General features: G+C 39.0%; 1 protein-coding gene across 2 annotated transcripts in view; it reads left to right on the forward strand.

The window, feature by feature from the left end:
• XPOT (exportin for tRNA) overlaps positions 1 to 18,506 on the forward strand; it is a 64,215-nt gene extending 45,709 nt beyond the window's left edge. For both annotated transcript variants that reach the window (XM_034770554.1, XM_034770563.1), the window contains exons 16-25: positions 429 to 498; positions 1,756 to 1,994; positions 2,598 to 2,883; positions 5,528 to 5,717; positions 9,417 to 9,533; positions 9,634 to 9,749; positions 10,089 to 10,136; positions 15,245 to 15,316; positions 17,279 to 17,335; positions 17,927 to 18,506. In XM_034770554.1, coding sequence (XP_034626445.1) covers positions 429 to 498; positions 1,756 to 1,994; positions 2,598 to 2,883; positions 5,528 to 5,717; positions 9,417 to 9,533; positions 9,634 to 9,749; positions 10,089 to 10,136; positions 15,245 to 15,316; positions 17,279 to 17,335; positions 17,927 to 17,953 — 1,222 coding nt within the window. In that variant the 3' untranslated portion in view covers positions 17,954 to 18,506. The remainder of the gene's footprint in view (positions 1 to 428; positions 499 to 1,755; positions 1,995 to 2,597; positions 2,884 to 5,527; positions 5,718 to 9,416; positions 9,534 to 9,633; positions 9,750 to 10,088; positions 10,137 to 15,244; positions 15,317 to 17,278; positions 17,336 to 17,926) is intronic.
• Positions 18,507 to 20,361: the final 1,855 nt, after the last annotated feature.

The following is a 20,361-nucleotide window of genomic DNA, read 5'->3' on the forward strand; positions in this document are numbered from 1 at the left end:
CTTGGTGAGATGGAATACCTATGCCAATGGGAGAAGCTCTTCTGTCGTCATAGGTAGCATCTTCAGTAAGTGCTACAATGCCGCAGATGCTGCAGCCTGTAAGTGTAGACAAGCTGTGAAATGAATAGGGCCATTGCCACTTGTCAGCTATTTTTCCAGGCTCTCTGCAGACTCATGCAGACATCTCTGCATTCATTACATGCACTTTTTTGAGGTTTTCCTCGCAATCCTAAAACCAGAGACTTCTTTAAAATGAAAACTGTTATTCTGGAGGACCACACAGGAACATGAGGTGGCAGTTCACCACACTGGTCCAACCCAAACCCTGGTTTCCAAGTTAGAGCAGGATTCTCTCTTGCAGTAATGCTAAGATTTTGCAAGTGGTGATTTCTAGAAATATGTAATACTACTTAAATGTTTTACTTCAGTAAACAGATGAACCCCTTTATTGAAGATGTTCTGAACAGAATACAAGATCTGCTAGAACTTTCTCCACCTGTAAGTACTTATTATTTCCTATAAAATCTCACAAATGAAGTGTGTGAATCTGTATTCATCTGGGTGCCTAGGTACTAAGGCTCTAATCAGTAAGTACTTAAGTACATTTCTAAATTTCTACACATGGGTAGTCCCATTGAATTCCTGGGACTTCAGTGAGACTACTCGTGTGATTAAAGTTAGGCACATGCTTCAATGTCTTGTTGAATAGGGTCCTAGAAAGCATGGGCTTTAGAAATACATGTGTAGATGAGATTTCTACCTGTTGATGATCCTTTGAAAATCTTTTGAAACTGGCACGAGGTCCACAAACAATTGCAACTCCTATTGATACTTCTGTTAAAGTGCACTGATCTATCAAAAGCACTGGAGAGGGAGATTGTAGTTGCCCTGAGTAGCTGTAGCCTGCATTGACGTGAGAAATTAACTCATGAAGGGAGGCCTCATTTCTTGGAGGATAGATTTAAGGAGGTAAACAGATTGTTAGGCTGAAAACAGAATGTTTGCTAAATAAAATAAGTAAATAGGTCAATAGGCTAAAAGGGCAGAATGTCTGAGCAAGCTAAGATAAGAGGGAGAACACCAAGGCAATCCTTTACTAACAATGGACAAGGTAAGTTAAGAATGTAGAAGATAAGAGTAGGTCGAGCATGGACAAAGCTTGCTGCATAGGGATTGTTTCCTGCAAAATAACCAAGCCAGTCAAGAAATATGTGGGGTGATCTATAGTAGATATGTATATGAAGGAAGAGGTTTTCTTTGTAACTTTGGATGTGTGGTATGCCCTACACCCACCCCCTACACTTGAGTCTGATCAACTCAGCATAGCTTTGCTGTATGCCAAATAAAGGAACCTGAGTGACACAATCTGGGGTCCAGATGGGAGGGAGGAGGAGAAAGGGGGGGTGGGGGGCGAGTGTGTGTGTGTGTGTCTTTTCTGAGCCCAGAGATCTGGATGAAGTGTTCTCTCAGCACTGGATATGGTGTTCTGGATAAACCAAGTGGAAGAGGTCTCGGAGGAAATCCCAACAGCCTGTATTTCAGACACTTCTATACTTCTGATTTATACTTAGTTTGTTTTAGTTATTAATTTATTATATCTTAACTTTACATTTTTGTGAAAGAATAAACTTTTTCTGTAGAGATTTCTCTTTACTCCTTGTCCTTCAACAATTCTCTTTGGAATTTTATAAAGATTTAGTAGAACAAAATTTCAGTAATTGGTGATTTATATATATTCTCTGTCTTTGGCTCTAGGAAAATGGTTACCAGGCTTTATTAAGCAGTGATGATCAATTATTCATTTATGAAACAGCTGGAGTGCTGATAGTTAACAGTGAATACTCTGCAGAAAGGAAACAGGTTCTAATGAGGAATCTGTTAACTCCACTAATGGAGAAGTTTAAAGTGCTGCTAGAAAAACTGATGGTGGCACAAGATGAGGACAGACAGATAGCACTGGCTGACTGCCTCAATCATGCTGTTGGCTTTGCTAGGTGGGTACGTTAAAATTTACTCGACAGGTATACATTGTTTTTGTTTTTTAAGAGAAAAATGTTTGGCATCAACAAAAGCAATGACAAGCTTGAATTGCTCTGCAAGCATTTATTGCCCAAAAATCTGTTTTTGGTTGGCACTCTCTCCAAACAGCCCAGAAAATCAGGGAAGTACCTTCTAGGAAAGAGTGTCAATAGAGGATCTAAGGTCTTCAAAATCCTTGCATTTCACTGAATTTCTAGTAAACCAAACCACTTACCATTAAATGACTCATGCAACATCTTATGAAGAACTTCAGTTAAAATAAAGAGAATATTCTAGTGTTGTCCATTTTGGCACCATTTGTGAATGATAAATTCACTCAACTTAAATCTCAAAATGGTGTTCTTTTTAGTGTGAAATAAATTACATTTGATAAGTGATTAAAAAACTCGATGCCCTAAGTGTTTGGCTCCCCATTTCAGGAAATTTTAATGTTTGAACAGTACATTTGAGTTCTTAAATATCTAAAGTAAGTCTTGTTCTAGATCTGCATTGTTGCTTTTTATTTCCATTGGAATGTGAGTTAATAGAGAACTTTGTGTGTTCATTTGCTTGCACAGCCGAACCAGCAAAGCTTTCAGCAACAAGCAGACAGTAAAGCAGTGTGGCTGCTCTGAAGTATACCTGGACTGCTTACAGACGTTTTTGCCAGCACTCAGCTGTCCGTTACAAAAGGAAGTTATCAGAAGCGGTGTCCGCACATTCCTTCACCGCATGATTATTTGCCTAGAGGAAGAAGTTCTTCCATTCATCCCTTCTGCCTCAGAACACATGCTCAAAGATTGCGAAGCAAAAGACCTTCAAGAATTCATTCCTCTCATAAATCAAATCACAGCTAAGTTCAAGGTCTGAGTCTGTCAGTTTATGGCATGGGAGGCTTCTAAACTCCTGCTTTCTGGCATTAGAAAAAGGGTCATTGTATGTGGAGGAACCTGAACTTCATAGAATTGTACTTCAAGCTTTATTTTGTAGCTGTAAATGCTTTTTATTAGTAAATACCTGCTTGAGAAGGAGGGAAAGAACATATCTTTTAGTATATTCCCAAGAACTAAAGGGGTATTCCTTCTTTAACTGTAATTACCCCAAAAAGCAACAATTTTTTTTTAAAGATACAGCTTTTGGATTTGGTATTTCACTGCTTAAAAACACTTTTTATATTAACAAGAAACACGATACTTGTTTTCCGTGATGAAGTTAGTATTGAATAGGCAAAATGCCATGGTGCTAAATAGCATTTTTTCAAATTAAAATCACTCAACAGTGATTAAACCTGAAGTGAACTTTGTTCCTTTTCTTTTTTGTAGCAAGATTTACGGGTACGTACACAGATATAGACATGTAAAAAAATGCAGGTTAGGTATACAAGCTTTAGATACGGTGTGTGGATATTTTGTGGAGAACACTGGTGTACAGGAACTTGGTGTGTAATTGTTATACAAAAATATACACTGGTACTTAACGCACTACAATACAAGATGGGTCCACAAATAGTGAAGAGTTCTTAAACACAGGTAGGAACATGGGTTTTTGGAGCAGAACTAATGTCTAGGAATGTTTGCAGATGTGTTTGGTATGTAAATGAGATTGACAGAAACTTTCACTATTGAATTGGAGAGTTTCTCAAACTGTGGCTGGTCACATTGTGCTGGCTCCTCATTTCAAATTGCTAAATTGTATTGAATGGGACAACTAAAATACATTAAGTTACTGGGCTAGTATTACTTTTCAATGTCAGCAAGCTTGAGAAGCCCTGGTGTATAGAATCTTTCAGCTGAAAGTTTCTTGTTAAATATACTAAAAGGCAGAGTTTGATGTGAAAATGAAAATACTACAGAGAAGAAATGTTTATGAACTATCATGGTGGCATGGCAGAAATATATACTAGAGCATGGGGGATCTAGACTCTGGAACACTGTTGGGAATTTCACACTCTGAACTCTATGGAGTGATGGTGGTGGGATGTAAAGATTATGGCAAGTTTTGGGAGGTTAGGGAAAGAGAAAGTGTTTCCACATTGGCGTTGTATCCTGTTAGGTTTTTCAGATGACACTGATGGCAGTTCAAGATAGAGTAAGGAATTAAGTAACCATATGGGTGAGATAAATTATGATAAATAGGGATTGCCTGTTGACCAAAGTAAAGGCCTACGATGAATTGAGGAAAAGAATGAAATGTTGGGGTCAGGCATAATGGGGGAAGCATATAGCCATGAAAAGAAGTAAACTATGCAATCCTTAGTATAACTTTAGGAAAAGGGAGATTTTTATCAACTCTATCATCAACTCTAATTATATGCAGCTTTTTCTTCTCTTGAATTGCTTTTTAAGTTTGATTAATCATTCATCTTTCTCAGTAACTGACTTAAATCTTCCTAAACAGGTGGTATCTGTAAATGCATAAAAACTGTGCTTAATTTTTAAAAAAACCATAGCGCTAAGTAGGAAAATGACTTAAGGTTTAATGGACAAGAAAGACAGTATTTCACTTCCCTACCCTTCTGATGGTGTGCATATTTACTGAGTGGTGTAGTAAGTATATATTATAGGCATGAGGTTTGAGTGGATGCATTACTTACTAGTGTCAAAGCCTTGAGTCTTCACTCTCTTGAGCTACAATCTTGTACATCAGTTGTTATGGACTGCTGACTGCAGGAAAAACAAATTTGACACTCGTATGTCACCAAAAGGTCCTCAATCTAACAATTTTTGAAAATTCTATTCTGCCAGCAGTCATGTCTGTCTATGAAGCCTCAAATTGGAGGAAATTAAGGTAACCTGATGACCTCTTACCTATTTTCAGGCTTTAAGCAAGAAAACTGTTGAAGTTAAGGGTGTCACAGATGATGATGATAGAGGTCCACTTTGTTCTTGTGTCAATTTCTACATTTTTGAAATCTTTTTAGAAATAACCTAAAATAAATTTTCTATCGTTTTAAATGCCATGATTTTGCAATCCTGCAACTTGAGGCTTTCCAGGATTTTGAAGCAAGTGCTGTTTGTATCATTGGAAGAATGGAAAATCTCCCTTTTCCAGAAGGATAAAATTCCTATTTAACAATCTGCAGGGCTAAGAATGGATAAGTCTGTTGGTGCAGAACTAAATATTTCTCCTCTTGAGCCTCAGTATAATTCTAGTGGAGGAAGGATGGGAGAATCTCACATGAGTGGTGGGGGAAATAGCCATTTCTCAGAAAAGCCTTTTTTAAATAAAGATAAGCTGTCTGAAATGGCTCAGATTTGAAATATTAGACTAGTTTTTGAGGTTGATTGATTAATGGTCAGCAGTGCATTATGAATGCTATATCATTATATAGCACTTCTACCTATGTGTTTATATCTACACTTGGAGGGTGCCTGACTATTTTTAATTATTGGAAGTGACAACAAAAGCTAAAGAAAATGAATCTCTTTTCTGTGCTAGATTTTTATGTCTCTGTAATGAGCTGTCAGCTGACACTGTTTCTCCCCCCACCCCACCCCAACTTCTACAGACCCAGGTTTCCCCATTTCTGCAACAGATGTTTATGCCGCTACTTCATGCTATTTTTGAAGTGTTGCTTCGTCCAGCAGAAGAAAATGACCAATCTGCTGCTTTAGAAAAGCAAATGTTACGGAGAAGTTATTTTGCCTTCCTGCAGACGGTCACTGGCAGTGGAATGAGTGAAGTCATAGCTAATCAGGGTGAGCAGTCACTCATGGGATCACACCATGAATCATTTTTACCCAATACAACAAGCAGTTTTGTTTGCCAAAATTATTAGCACAATTCCTGCTAAATGCTACTTAAATGTTTAAGGTAGGATCCACTGCCTTAAATGGATTATACTTAATTTTGGCTATCTAAACAAGAATTCTAGTTTGTAACATTTAGAAATACAATGAGTAAACTATTTTTATAGTGATTATTTTGGCAATGTTTTGTGACTTAATATTTGTTTGAGTGGTGGAGTGAGATTTCGGACAAGTAATACAAGCACATCAAATGTTTTTCTATGGAAATACACTTTGCCAGCTATATTAAATGTATCACTTATGACCAACTGTTGTATGCAATACAGTGAATAACTTTGCCTCAGTACCTTTTATGGTCTTACAGCTCATTCTCTATGCCAGCACAGCCCCTATGGTACATCAGTGGGCAGAAACTAGAGCTGCTCCTTCCTCTACCTTGGTTACCTGCTAATAGCATCTGTTTTCGCTTCTGCCCCTGATGTCTGAGGTTCATTTTGACTCACTGGGTGTCTAGTCCACATCTGTTTCCCAGCATTAACAGACACAAATTTGGGGTCACTTGCCACTGAAGGCAATTTCATATGTTCTGTTGACTTAACTGGTGCAGAATCTGTTCAAACGTTCTTTTGTTAAATGAAGCGTTAGCCGGTTGAAAGAAGAAATGCATGAAAACATGAAAAGCTTTAGATTTTCATCTAGGCAAGACTGCAAAAAGATGTACTAATATAGGTTAAGGAAACCATACATTTATTAGAGGAAGAGGAATAAACAGTGAGGTGGGAAAACATGCAGGTGACATTTACTTAGACTGAGGAACTTCAAAGGATCTTAATAAAGCTAAGTATATAGGGGCAACGCAATGGGAGCAATTTGTTTTTGACACAAGTATCACGATACATGTTGAAAAGAACTAGAATATTGCTGAGTTTAAACTAGCTGTAACTGGGGAGGAGAGGTAGAAATGAGGGATGGGCAGGGCTGTGCCAGTTGTGAACAGCTCAACATAAACCTCTGCTCAAGGTGCAGGAGAGGTCAAAAGAGAAAACAAAACATTAGAATGTTTAAAAAAGATAGGATAGCAAATACTGAAAATATTTTAAAATGCCATTGTCAATCACTTGGATTACTGTGTTCAGCTCTTGTTGCTTTCTCAAAAAGAAAAACAAATGAAAGATTCAGAAATAGGTGACAAAAATGAGGGTCAGAAAGACTTCCATACGAAGAGACTGAAAACACTAGATGTGTTCAATTGATACAAAATAACTAATGGAACGGAGAATGTAAATTCTTGTTCTCTTGGCTTTACCTTTCTCATAATACAAGAACAGGGAAACATATATAACATTGAAAGGCAATAAACCAAAACCCAGTGACAGGAAGTACTACTTATACAGTGCATGATTAACCAGAGGAATATAGAGCTACCAGATTTATTGAGGCCAAGAGTTGGGTAAAAGAAGTAGAAGACTGTTACTAATGAAAACATCTACAATTGTTAAATGATCAAATCCTTGTACATCAGAGTGTAAGCCAGCAACACGCTGGTGTTTAGGAAGAAACTTCTGTGGATAGGCTATTCCATTGTTTTCACTATGGGGCTTCGCATTCCTCTGAACACATGGCACTGACCACTATCAGAGACCGGATGCTGGACTAGGTAGACCACTAGCCAGCTCCAGCATGGCAATTTTTGTGTTAAGCATAAATGTAAGATTGGTAGCTATAAACGTTTTTTGTAGCAAACGTTGTCAAGAAACCTTTACTTCAGACAACATGCTGGTGAATTTTCCTGTCAGCTTCCATAACTTGTATTTCTGTCCTTTTTCCCCACTCCCCATGGTCAGTGTCCTGACTTCAGACAGAAAGAATTTATGAAAAATGACACCTGTCTAATAAGTATTGTGAGACATGACATCACCTTGGGTACATGTAACTTTTACCTTTATAATTTTTCAATTTCCTTCTTATTAGAAGTGAAATTGACTCACTTTATAATGATCCATTTCACATAGCTACTTTTGAACTGGTGAACTTTTTGAGCTGAGAGTTTTAACGCTTTCAGAAGAAATCCATCTCCCCATTGGTGTCTAGTTAAACTTTGCTTCTTTGGGAAGGATCTTTTTTCAGTTGTTATCTTAGCATCTTCCTCCATGGGAACTGTCAACATTTCCACTCCAAGGGTTCTTGCAGGTTCAGGGATTTCTAGAGAGTTCTATTAAAAATGTACACTTCAGCAGATTACATGTGTTTTTGTAAAAATACATAAAATATCTTATTATATGGATCTGGCAGTCAGACAACCATAGAACTTGTTACAACAGTTCTTTTATCAAGACCAAACAAAGTTCTTATTTTGCATATTAGTTTGCCAGTGCATTAATTAGCTTTTTCAAAAACCAAGAGGAATTTATTCTGACTATATCTCAGCAGTTTATAATCTTATTTCTATCAATCATAAACATTTATTACTGATAAAAACATGATGAACCAAGATGTTGCTAGAGAATATATTTTATAGCTATCTTATAAATTATTCCATAGAAACTTCAAATCAACGAGGAGTCCTTGTGGCACCTTAGAGACTAACACATTTATTTGGGCATAACCTTTTGTGGGCTAAAACCCACTTCATCAGATGCATGGAGTAGAACATACAGTAAGCAGGTATATATACACAGCATTTGAAAAGATGTGAGTTGCCTTATCAAGTGAGGGGGTTGGTACTAACGAGCCAATTCAATTAAGGTGGAAGTGGGCTATTCTGAACAGTTGACAAGAAGGGGTGGAAATCACTTTTGTAGTGCTAATGAGGCCAGTGTAAACAAGGTGGCCCATTTCAAACAGTTGACAAGAAGGCGTGAGTATCAGCTGGGGGAAATTAGTTTTTGTAGTGACCCATCCACTCCCAGTCTTTATTCAGGCCCTATTTGATGGTGTCCAGTTTGTACCTTAATTCCAGTTCTGCAGTTTCTCATTGGAATCCGTTTTTGAAGGTTTTTTGTTGAATTGCCACTTTTAAATCTGCTATTAAGTGTCCAGGGAGATTGAAGTGTTCTCCTACTGGTTTTTGAATGTTCTAATTTCTGATGTCAGATTTGTGTCCATTTATTCTTTTGCGTAGAGACTGTCCGGTTTGGCCAATGTACATGGCAGAGGGGCATTGCTGGCACATGATGGCATATATCACATTGGTAGATGTGGAGGTGAACGAGCCCCTGATGGTGTGGCTGATGTGGTTAGATCCGATGATGGTGTCCCTTGAATAGATATCTATATACCTATTTCTGTTCAAGGGACACGAAAGCTTATGCCCAAATAAATTTTAGTCTCTAAGGTGCCAGAAGGACTCCTCGTTGTTTTTGCTGATACAGACGAACATGGCTACCACTCTGAAACCTATCTCCATAGAAACCTGTTTGTCATTTACGTTTGTAGAGTATTTCGAAGTTGTCTATATGCTGTTATAACATTTTGTAAACTGAAAATCACTTTTGAAATCTTTTCCTCTTTAAATAAGAATTACATAACAAACTGTTTTGCCCTTTGTTATGGAGTCTCAAAGGCTTAAAAAAATTAGGTCTTCTCTGTTCATGCTGGAGAACTCAAGTTAGTTTTATCTTTCATCTAATTTACTGTAATCTATTGTAGATGCAGAGAATGTGGAACGTGTGTTGTTCACTATCATCCAAGGAGCAGTGGACTATCCAGATCCTATTGCACAGAAAACATGCTTTATTATTCTTTCTAAGCTGGTGGAGCTTTGGGGTAAGTTTGCATTCATATTCTGACAGGTTTATGATCAGTAATTGTTAGAAGGATAAAATCTGAACAGTGCTGCTTCTTTTTTTTCCCTTCCTTCCCCCAGGGGGCAAAGATGGACCAGTAGGTTTTGCAGACTTTGTCTACAAGCACATTGTCCCTGCATGTTTCTTAGCGCCTTTAAAACAAACTTTTGACTTGGCAGATGCACAGACAGTATTGGTACGTATTCTGAAATATTTATTTTAACATACATATGAAAACTTCTAAAAGTTGAAATATATATACAACAAAGAATTGATTTGACTGATAACACAAAAGCTTTTCCATTTATGTAAAACAATTAGATAGTCATTCTTTTGAGGGTGCCTAATTCTGCAGGTGGTCCTGCTCTTAGAACTCAAGTTTATTTCAGTGAAAGATCTGTATGCAGACGATTTCAGGACTGAGTCCCTAACATAAATGTATGGTATTAACAAAAGTTAACATTCAATACTAGTTACTGACAAGAGTGTGTTTGGGTTGAAATCTTAAGGGCTTTTTTTTCCCCCTCCCCTGCAGGCTTTATCGGAATGTGCAGTGACGTTAAAAACAATTCATCTCAAAAGGGTAAGGCTTGTAAAACTTTGTGTAAAACTAAATGTTTCTCTTAAAGGTGTTTCTCGGAATTAAATTAATCTCCAGAAGCTAGTAAGTGTCTTTATGTGGAGAGAAGAATAAAATTTAATTCCAGGGGAGTTAACAGAAATCACTGACTGGAATGAATGTTGTTTTGTTCCTCTTTATTTTGTTGTTGTAAAACCTTTAAAGTTGTCACAAAATAACTGAATTTGTATGTTCAAAAATTATTTAAATCAATTTTAATCCAGTGATGGTTAATTACTGTTACTCAGTACAATAATTACACCAAGTGCAAGGGATCTGTGGTTTTGAAATAATTATATTCTTTAGCAGATCTCTTCGCTTAAAGTAGCTTCATGCTGTAAAGTCACTAAAAATGGCATGTTCTTCTTTGTGTTTGCTCATGTCCATTTCGTGTTAGTTGTGCGCACGTCACGTGCATCATCGCCAGAGATTTTTCCATAAGTGGTATCAGTCGGGCCAACTCTAGTGCCCTCTGGTGCTGCGTGCTTATGCACTGGTATAAGGGGCACTGCTGGCCCCTCACTCTCTTAATTCCTTCTTACCGCCCGTGACAGTTGATGGAACAGTTCCTGTTGCTTCGGCAAGGCGTTATTCAGTGGTTTTCTCTTCAGCTTTGTTTTATTAGTCTGTTTAGTAGTAGCGTAAATAGAGTAAAAAGTATTAGTGCAGATAGTCTCCCTCTCTTAGCATAGAGGGGCTCTCTTCGCCCCTGGGGCTGGGTATGCCCCAGTCCCTTGGCTTCAAACCTTGTGCCTTCTGTTGCAAGCCTATGCTGGTGAGTGACCCGCACTTGCGTTGTCTGAAGTGTCTGAGAGAGGCTCACATATGAGTGCTGTGAAATCTGTCAGGACTTCACACCTTGTACAAAGAAAGGCTAGACTGAGAGCTTGTCTTCCGAACACCTCAGCTTTGGTGCAAAGCGCCTCTCTGGCACTGCATGTTTCTCAGCACCGTTTCCATCTCCAAGGCTGAGGAAGAAGCCTAAGAAACAGCAATCCAAGAGAGGATGTCTCCCCAGTGCTGAGCAAGGACAAACGGGGACGGCAGTGGAGTGTGACGTGCATCAGGCCGCTCCTCTGTCCCCGGCCCCTAGCCCCACTGTCAACTCCACACTACTCACAGGGGTCCAGTGTGGGACCTCCCCTGGACACCAAGAAGTCATCACAGTGCCTTCCACCTGGAGGCCTTTGCAGTGGCCGATGACTTAAGCTATGTCTACACTACGGGATTAATCCGAATTTATATAATTTGAATTTTGGAAACCGATTGTATAAAGTCGAATGTATGCGGCCACACTAAGCACATTAATTCGGCGGTGTGCGTCCATGTACCGGGGCTAGCGTCGATTTTTCGGAGCGTTGCACTGTGGGTAGCTATCCCATAGTCCCCGCAGTCTCCTCCGCCAATTGGAATTCTGGGTTGAGATCCCAATGCCTGATGGGGCCAAAAACATTGTCGTGGGTGGTTCTGGGTATGTCCTCCCCCCTCTCCAGGGAAGCAACGGCAGACAACTGTTTCACGCCTTTTTCCTGGGTGAACAGTGCAGACTCCATACCACCGCAAGCATGGAGCCCGCTCTGCTCAAGACAGCAGTCATGAACATTGTAAACATCTCGCACGTTACTGTGCAGTTTATGCTGAACCCCAGAACCTGCAAAACCAGGCGGCGAGGAGTAGGCTACGGCAGCGCGGCGGCGAGAGTGATTAGGACATGGACATGGAATTCTATCAAACCGCGGACCCTGGTGCTTTGGAGATCATGCTGTTAATGGGGCAGGTTATAGCTGTGGAACGCTGATTCTGGGCCCGGGAAACAAGCACAGATTGGTGGGTCCGCATAGTGTTGCAGGTATGGGACGATTCCCAGTGGCTGCGAAATTTTCGCATGCATAAGGGCCCTTTCATGGAACGTTGTGACTTGCTTTCCCCTGCCCTGAAGCGCCAGAATACCAAGATGAGAGCAGCCCTCGCAGTTGAGAAGCGAGTGGCGATAGCCCTGTGGAAGCTTGCAGCGCCAGACAGCTACCGGTCAGTCGAGAATCAATTTGGAGTGGGCAAATCTACTGTGGGGGCTGCTGTGATGCAAGTAGCCAAAGCAATCACTGAGCTGCTGCTATGAAAGGTAGTGACTCTGGGTAATGTGCAGGTCATAATGGATAGCTTTGCTGCAATGGGATTCCCTAACTGTGATGGGGCGATAGATGGAACCCATATCCCTATCTTGGTACCGGAGCACCAGAGTACCCAGTACATAAACCGCAAGGGGTACTTTTCAATGGTGTTGCAAGACTTGTGGATCACAAGGGACCTTTCACCAACATCAACGTGGGCTGGCCGGGAAGGGTTCATGACGCTCGCGTCTTCAGGAACACTAATCTGTTTAAACGGCTGCAGCAAGGGACTTACTTCCCGGACCAGAAGATAACCATTGGGGATGTTGAAATGCCTATAGTTATCCTTGGGGACCCAGCCTACCCCTTAATGCCATGGCTCATGAAGCCATACACAGGCAGCCTGGACAGGAGTCAGGAGCTGTTCAACTACAGGCTGAGCAAGTGCAGAATGGTGGTAGAATGTGCATTTGGCCGTTTAAAAGGTCGCTGGCGCTCGTTACTGAGTCGGTCAGACTTCAGCCAAACCAATATCCCCATTGTTATTGCTGCTTGCTGTGTGCTCCACAATCTCTGAGAGTAAGGGGGAGACCTTTATGGCAGGGTGGGAGGCTGAGGCAAATCGCCTGGCTGCTGATTATGTGCAGCCAGACACGAGGGCAATTAGAAGATCATACCAGGAAGTGCTGCGCATCAGAGAAGCTTTGAAAACCAGTTTCATGACTGGCCAGGCTACGGTGTGAAAGTTCTGTTTGTTGAAAATCCGCCCCCTTTATTGACTCATTCCCTGTAAACAAACCACCCTCCCCCCTTAAATCAGTGTTCTTTAAGACCAGGTTCAGCTGTACCCCAACCAGGCTTCCTTCCAAAGGTGGTTCCATAGTAACCAGGCCATTTTCCTGCCAGTTTTTTTCCCAAAACTGCACAAGAATTCAGAAGAGCAGCTGCTTTACTCGTTGGACATTAGACATACTGTAGCCTTCTATATTGAGAGGATCAAGCCATTCTGTAGATCTGCACAACTCTTCGTGCCAATAGCAGAAAGTATGAAATGCCTACCAGTCTCAGCCCAGAGAATCTCATCCAGGATAGCCTCCTCTATTTGGGCATGCTACAAGCAGGTGGGCATCCCACCTCCTGCTATCTTTACAACTCATTCAACGAGAGCTCAGGCTTCATCGGCGGCATTTCTGACTCAGGTCCTGATCTGCAGGGCTGCAACCTGGTTGTCAGTGCATACCTTCTCCGTTCACTACACCATCACCCAGCAGGCTCGAGATGATCCCAGGTTTGGGAGAGTAGTGTTGCAATCCGCATGTCCATGAATTCTGAGCCCACCTCCTTTTTACTGCTTGTGGGTCACCTAACGTGAAATGGATATGAGCAAGCACCTGAAGAAATAATGGTTACTACCCTTTCCGTAAGTGGTGTTCTTCGAGATGTTGTTTGTGTCCATTCCATGGCCCAGCCTCCTACCCTTTTGTTGGAGTTAGCCAGCAAGAAGGAACTGAGAGGGTATGGGGCCTGCAGTGCCCCTTATACCGACACATAAATGCATGGCACCAGAGGGTGCTAGAGCCGGCTCAACAGCTGCTGAATGAAAAATGTTTGGCAACAGTGCATGCAGCACAAGCACACCTGATGTGGAATGGACATGAGCAACACATCTCTGAGCAACAGTTATGGAAAGGCTAGTAACTGTTTTTTTTTTTGTTTTTTCTTTTTCTTGACAGATCTGTGTATTGGGTGTCAGATACGCAGGTTTTAGTGACTAAAATAAGCTTTTGCTATTTGTTACTCTTGTTCACAATGCTGCAAAGCCAACATAGATATGAGAGAATTATCTGGATTCTATTTCTTATACCTCACAAACAAACAAAATTGTAAGTTCCAGCTACAGGGCTAATAAGTGAATTGGAGGTACCTTTTTTGGTAAATGGCCACAAAATCCCTGGTAACATTACATGTATATGTCATTTGCCCTAACAAAACAGCATACATTTAGAAGATTTTTACAGCGATGACTACCAGCTATCAGTCTCTAGGAGTACATCTGGGTGCTGAATTTCTCAATCATTCTGAAACCAACGAGTTTTGTCATTAGTGGGAGCAGTAACTTAAGGTGGAGCTATAGTGTGGTAAATGTGCTGGCATATATTTCCTCTTAATGCGGCACACTTCTGAGTTGTGAAGTATGACAAAACGGAGGCCCTAAGGTCCATCTAGTTAAAATGGCTATCATAACATTTAACTTTCATTACTCTTGCAGTTTTAATTCAGCCGGGTTTCTTTTTAAAAGCGCATGTTTTAGTCTATGCAACAAATGAAACTAAAATATAATGGGGTTATTAACTTTATAACTAATGCTGAAACTTGGAGAAATCTTTTACTTAACCTTAATTATAAGTTGTTGTAAAGACTTTGTCATGGTTATTTTTAGTAAAAGTAATGGACAGGTTGCAGGCAATAAACAAAAATTCACAGGAGCCATGACCTGTCCTGACTTCTTCTTATTAAAAATAACAGGGGAAGAGGGCTGGGGAAGGAATGACAGCGGGAACCCTATGGGGGGGGACTGACAGACCCATCCCCACCACTGTGGGTCGGGAGCACAGCCCCAGCTCTGGCACAGGCAAAAGGAGTGGGGGAACGTGTGGCCCTGGCCGCAGCTGCAAGGGGTGTGGGGGGCAGGCGGGGCGGCCCTGGTTTTGGCCCTGCCACTGACAGCTAAAGTCAAGGAGGTCTGGTGAAGTCTCAGAATCTGGGTCCTCCGTGACTAAATTGTATCCTTACTTATAATACATAAAACTTGCTACTTGGAGTACTACTGTTGCTATTGATACCTTCTCCATGAAGGGCCAAAACTATCTTATACCCTAAAACCTATCCCTAATGGCTTTTATTGTTAATTTATAAGGCTACATTTGACCAAGCAAAATTGTGGTCTGATATCTTTTCCAGGGCCATGAATGCATTCACTATCTTCAGCAAGAATATCTGCCTTCACTGCAGGTAGCTCCTGAAATAATCCAGGTAGGAACCTTTTCTAGTTGGTATTTCAAATATTTAAAAGTGAAAACTGAAGACAATATCAAAAGTTGTGTTGGTAAGCTTAATTTTTCCTGTTTTACTTTTCACACAATTGCTATGTAGTACTAAAACAACATGACAAAAAGATTATTATTAAAATTAGGGATGTAAACATCAGTTAAAGTTAACCGGTTAAACGATTAAAATTATATAGTTTAACTGGTTAACCGAGGAAGTTCCATGGGGCCTGGCACAGCTTGGCTGGGGTTAACGATTAAGTTTGGTTAACCGGTAAGCCTAATGCTTACCGTTTAATCTTTTACATCCCTAATTAAAATACAGCATACGGGAAAACTATCCACAAGTTGGCAGTACAAATACCAACATAGTGCCTTTAAACTCAGTGATTTAAAGCATTCCCTCAGAAAATGTCTGTCATTAGATCCTCAGTCCAGTGTAAAAGATTAATTATAGTCATGCAGCCAGTTTTCCAAACGAATCTGGGTGGAAACTTATTTAGATGGAGGACTGAAGCAAGAGATGCATCTGAAACCAATAATCAAGTATTTTGATACCCGCAAGATGTTAACATTTGTGTTTGTGAAGATATTTGCCCAGAATAGGCAACTGAAAAAATATTTTAGCCCCTTTAGAGTTGCCCAGATGTCATCTTAGTATGCTTTGTCTGGTTCTGCCCTCAGAGATACTGATGTATACTTAGAAGTACTTGTGCTTCCTAAGTATTATTTTGGTTGAGTATTTGTGAATGTTTCCACAGTTCAGATCTCTGGAATAAAAACTATATAGCTATAGATCTTATTACAAGTGCTAGTCTAGTTTAAGTGACTACTATATTGGTAATAAAAATAAACATTTCATAGCCATCATTTCTTTTTAATAAGACTTAAATCTGAGAAATTAAAGTACAAGGAATTTTGATTTTATAAAAATGGGTACAGAAATATTTTTATATTAAAGGTCGCATTAATTCAATGCATCAATTTTCTGTATTGTTTTTGGTCTTACTAATGTACAAGGTTCTTGTACATTGCAAGAATTCTTGCACTTAAAAATAGACAAGAGATACAGTGTTTTCAACAATTAAAGTATTTTTTCAAGCTTGATTGTTTCAACAGTTAATGTGATTAGGGCATTTTAAAAGATACACTAAATGTTATCTGGGTGAACTAGTTTGATTAGACGTTGAGTGCCAAGTAGAAATAGAGGATCTCAATTCTGATCTGTGAGTGAACTTGGAGGTTGAAGCGGTCAGACCTGCTTCTTTGGAAGATAGTATTTACCATCATAGTGTGACTTAAATTGTGAAATCAGTTGACTTAACAGCATAAATAATACTTGTGTGATAATTTATACTGAAGATAAAGGAAGGCTTTTTGCATATCCATACGTTACCCTTTGATCCAAGTTTGTAACTGCTTTGTCAGGAATTATGCCACAGAGCGAGGACAGAATGACTCTTTATCTTGAAATACTCATATTAACAATACTTAACACATGTAATGCTTTACATGTTCAAAGTACTGTACAAAATTAGGGAGGTAGGTGTTATCCTGATTAAACTTTAAGGAGAAACAGGAGATAACATTACTGCAGTGCCACAAGTCATGCAAAGGCAAGTTTAGAGCCATGGACCTCTTGACTTCAGTCCTCCAATCCATGCTTCTCTGTTATCATTCAAAATGTAAAATAGATTGCTAAAAACTGTAAACATCTGTTCTCCTCTGAAGCATATCTGAGGGGAGCCAAAACCTATGATTCATCCTTAGTGGCCAGTAAAATGCATAGTTTACCTCTTCTTTTAAAGAAAAGGGTGGTGGGGGGGAGGGGAAAGAGCATAGTGGGGAAAATATGAACTTCTGTTACTCATTGCATCTCAAGCACTTATTTTGTTTATCCATCTAGCTACAATGTATTTAAATATTAATTCTCATTGCTCATTTACAGGAGTTTTGTCAAGCACTTCAGCAGCCTGATGCTAAAGTTTTTAAAAATTACTTAAAGGTAAGTTTAAGTACAGTGTGTTTCCTTATTACAATGTACATATTTCACTGATTTATGATAGTGATTTGAAGGCAAGTGAGAACATATCTCTGGTGCTCTAACTTAACAAAATGATTCTATGGATGTTTTGTGTACTGCAACCTGCAAGTAACCAGCAAAGTTAAAAATGGTCTTTTTTTTCCCCTTCCAAACAACTTAAACACTATTAAATTGTCATTTGATTTCTTTGGTCATATATCCAATGAGATGGTATCCATTTGGCTTATGTATCAAATTGATAACTTAGACAGGGCATAACTGCCATGGTTCTAAAATATGTATAATACTTCCCTTCATCATAGCTGTTCTGTACTGCAAAAAAGTTTGAGTACCACCATCAATAGATTTTTAGATGGAACCACTTCTGTGTTGAGCTTCAGGGAGACAATCAGTCCCCTCAAATTAATGTGCACATATTAGTGTAAAGACATTAACTCTAACCAGACTATGAATATGTATAATCTGCATTTCCTCAAGCTTTAGCAAGGCTTGTATATAAATACTATTGTGGTATTTTTTTTTGTTTGTTTTTTTTCTTTTTTTTGTATACAGGTATTCTTTCAAAGAGCAAAGCCCTAAGGAAAATACTGGAATCCCCTGTACCTGCTTCCATAATCAGGAACTCCAGTTATTTATACAAATGCTAACTTTTTGTGCCATTTGAACTGGTTTTGTTTTTAAAGATGTTGCTTTCTGCTTACATCAGTAAATATTTTAGTCTTTGGAAAAATGCAAATGAATATGCACCGCTTCTGTGTCTCATTAGATACATGTAAGGTATGTGACAACATGAGAAGTTGCCTGCATGCCTATTCCAACACTTTTACTTTGTGTAGGATGGTTTAAGTTAATGCTGTAACAAATACAGCAGTAAAATACCTGACTTTTATTTTTGAAATAAAAATATGAAAATCTAAGACCATAGCAGTGGTTATTAAACTGTACATTTTTAAAGATACTGAGTAAAACATGTTTTCATGAGACATGAATTTCATTTGTTCATGTATGGTGACATGAAAAATAAAACAATCAAACTCATTTTTGTAGATAGTCATTTCATTGAAATTGTCTTAATGCTAAAGTGTATATTCTACAAAACACAGATTGGTTTAATAAATTATGATTAAAAATAGGAACTGGTTCTACTTTTTTATCAAAATAAATTTTATGTAGTGAAAAAGTACAGGTCTCTGACTCATTGTGTTGAATCTTTAGGTGTTACAATCAGTAAACTGTAGAACGTTGTATTAGTTTGAGCAAGAAATAGCAATTCTATCGGTACTTTGATACAGTGTTATGGTCGGTTAGGATATTTACTGTCCTGTTTGGCTGAACCAAGCAAAAATTGCATTTATTACAATATATTTCATTTGTACCAATGGCTTGTGCCTCTGTGGTTCCCCAACTGATGTTGTTGTATGCAGGCTACTATCAAAAAATTTGGTGGGGAAAAACAGTTGTGCAATGAGTCCTAGTTTTCTCCCAAGAATAAATATCTACATAAGATTGTGGAGTCCACATATCCCACAGATAATCAAGAGTGGGCAATTTTTTTCTACATTATGTAGTACTTTAAAATAAGACTAAAGATTCACAGTACTCATTTGAAAAATGACAGCCTGTCTTTCAACTAGGCTACTGCAAACCAGATTACTAGAAGTAGAAAGGCTGCCAAATAACTAATCCTAGGAATGTCCAGCAAGAACCGGAACTTTCTGACCGTCATTAGCAGATTGACAATGTGGTACAACTGGAACAAATTCCAATACACTTGTGGAAGGACTCAACCACCCCAACCCACAATGATTATCAAATACCTTCTGAACTAATTGTCACATTGCTTGACTAAAAGGATAGTCCTGTGGGACAGAGGTGGTTAAGTCCAATGTTATATGGCTCTCTAGAGAGATACCAAGAACAAACTGAGGGACTGCCCTCTTGGTGTGGATTCTTCAGCGATTTAAATTTTCACTGGCTCTAACTAAGAGTCCTGGCTCACTTTCATTATATTACCTATAATCTAATTATTAGGGCTGTGGATTAATCACAGTTAACTCACACGATTAACTCAAATTAATCATGATTAATCACTGTTTTAATCGCATTGTTAAACAATAGAGTACCAGCTGAAATGTACTAAATGTGGGTATTTTTCTACATTTTCATATATATATCTGTTGTAATTTAAATCAAAGTATATAGTCTTTTTTATTACAAATATTTGCACTGTAAAAATGATGAAATAGTATTTTTCAATTCCTCATACAAGTACTTAGTGCAATCTTTGTTGTGAAAGTGCAACTTACAAATGTAGATTTTGTTACATAACTGCATTCAAAACCAAAACAATGTAAAACTTCAGAGCCTACAAGTCCACTCAGTCCTACTTCTTGTTCAGCCAATCACTGAGAAACAAGTTTGTTTACATTTACAAGAGATAATGCTGCCCTTTTTTATTTACAATGTCATCAGAAAGTGAGAAGAGGCATTTGCATGGCACTTTTGTAGACGGCATTGCAAGGTATTTGTGCCAGATAGGCTAAACTTTCAAATGCCCCTTCACGCTTCGGCCACTATTCTAGAGGACATGCTTACATGCTGATGACGCTTGTTAAAGAAATAATGCATTAATTAAATTTGTGACTGAACTCCTTTGGAGAGAATTGTATGTTCCCTGCTCTGTTTTACCCCAATTTTGCCATATATTTCATGTTATAGCAGTCTCGGATGATGACGACCCAGCACATCTTGTTCATTTTAAGAACACTTTCACTGCAGATTAGACAAAACACAAAAGTTACCAATGTGATTTTTCTAAAAATAGCTACAGCACTAGACCCAAGGTTTAAGAATCTGAAGTGCCTTCCAAAATCTGAGAGGGCCGAGGTGTTGAGCATGCTTTCAGAAGTCTTAAATGAGCAACACTCCAATGTGGAAGCTAGAGAACCCGAACCACCAAAAAAGAAAATCAACCTTCTGCTAGTGGC

The sequence above is a fragment of the Trachemys scripta genome, chromosome 1 (genome assembly GCF_013100865.1).
Source record: "Trachemys scripta elegans isolate TJP31775 chromosome 1, CAS_Tse_1.0, whole genome shotgun sequence".
NCBI lineage: Eukaryota > Metazoa > Chordata > Testudines > Emydidae > Trachemys > Trachemys scripta.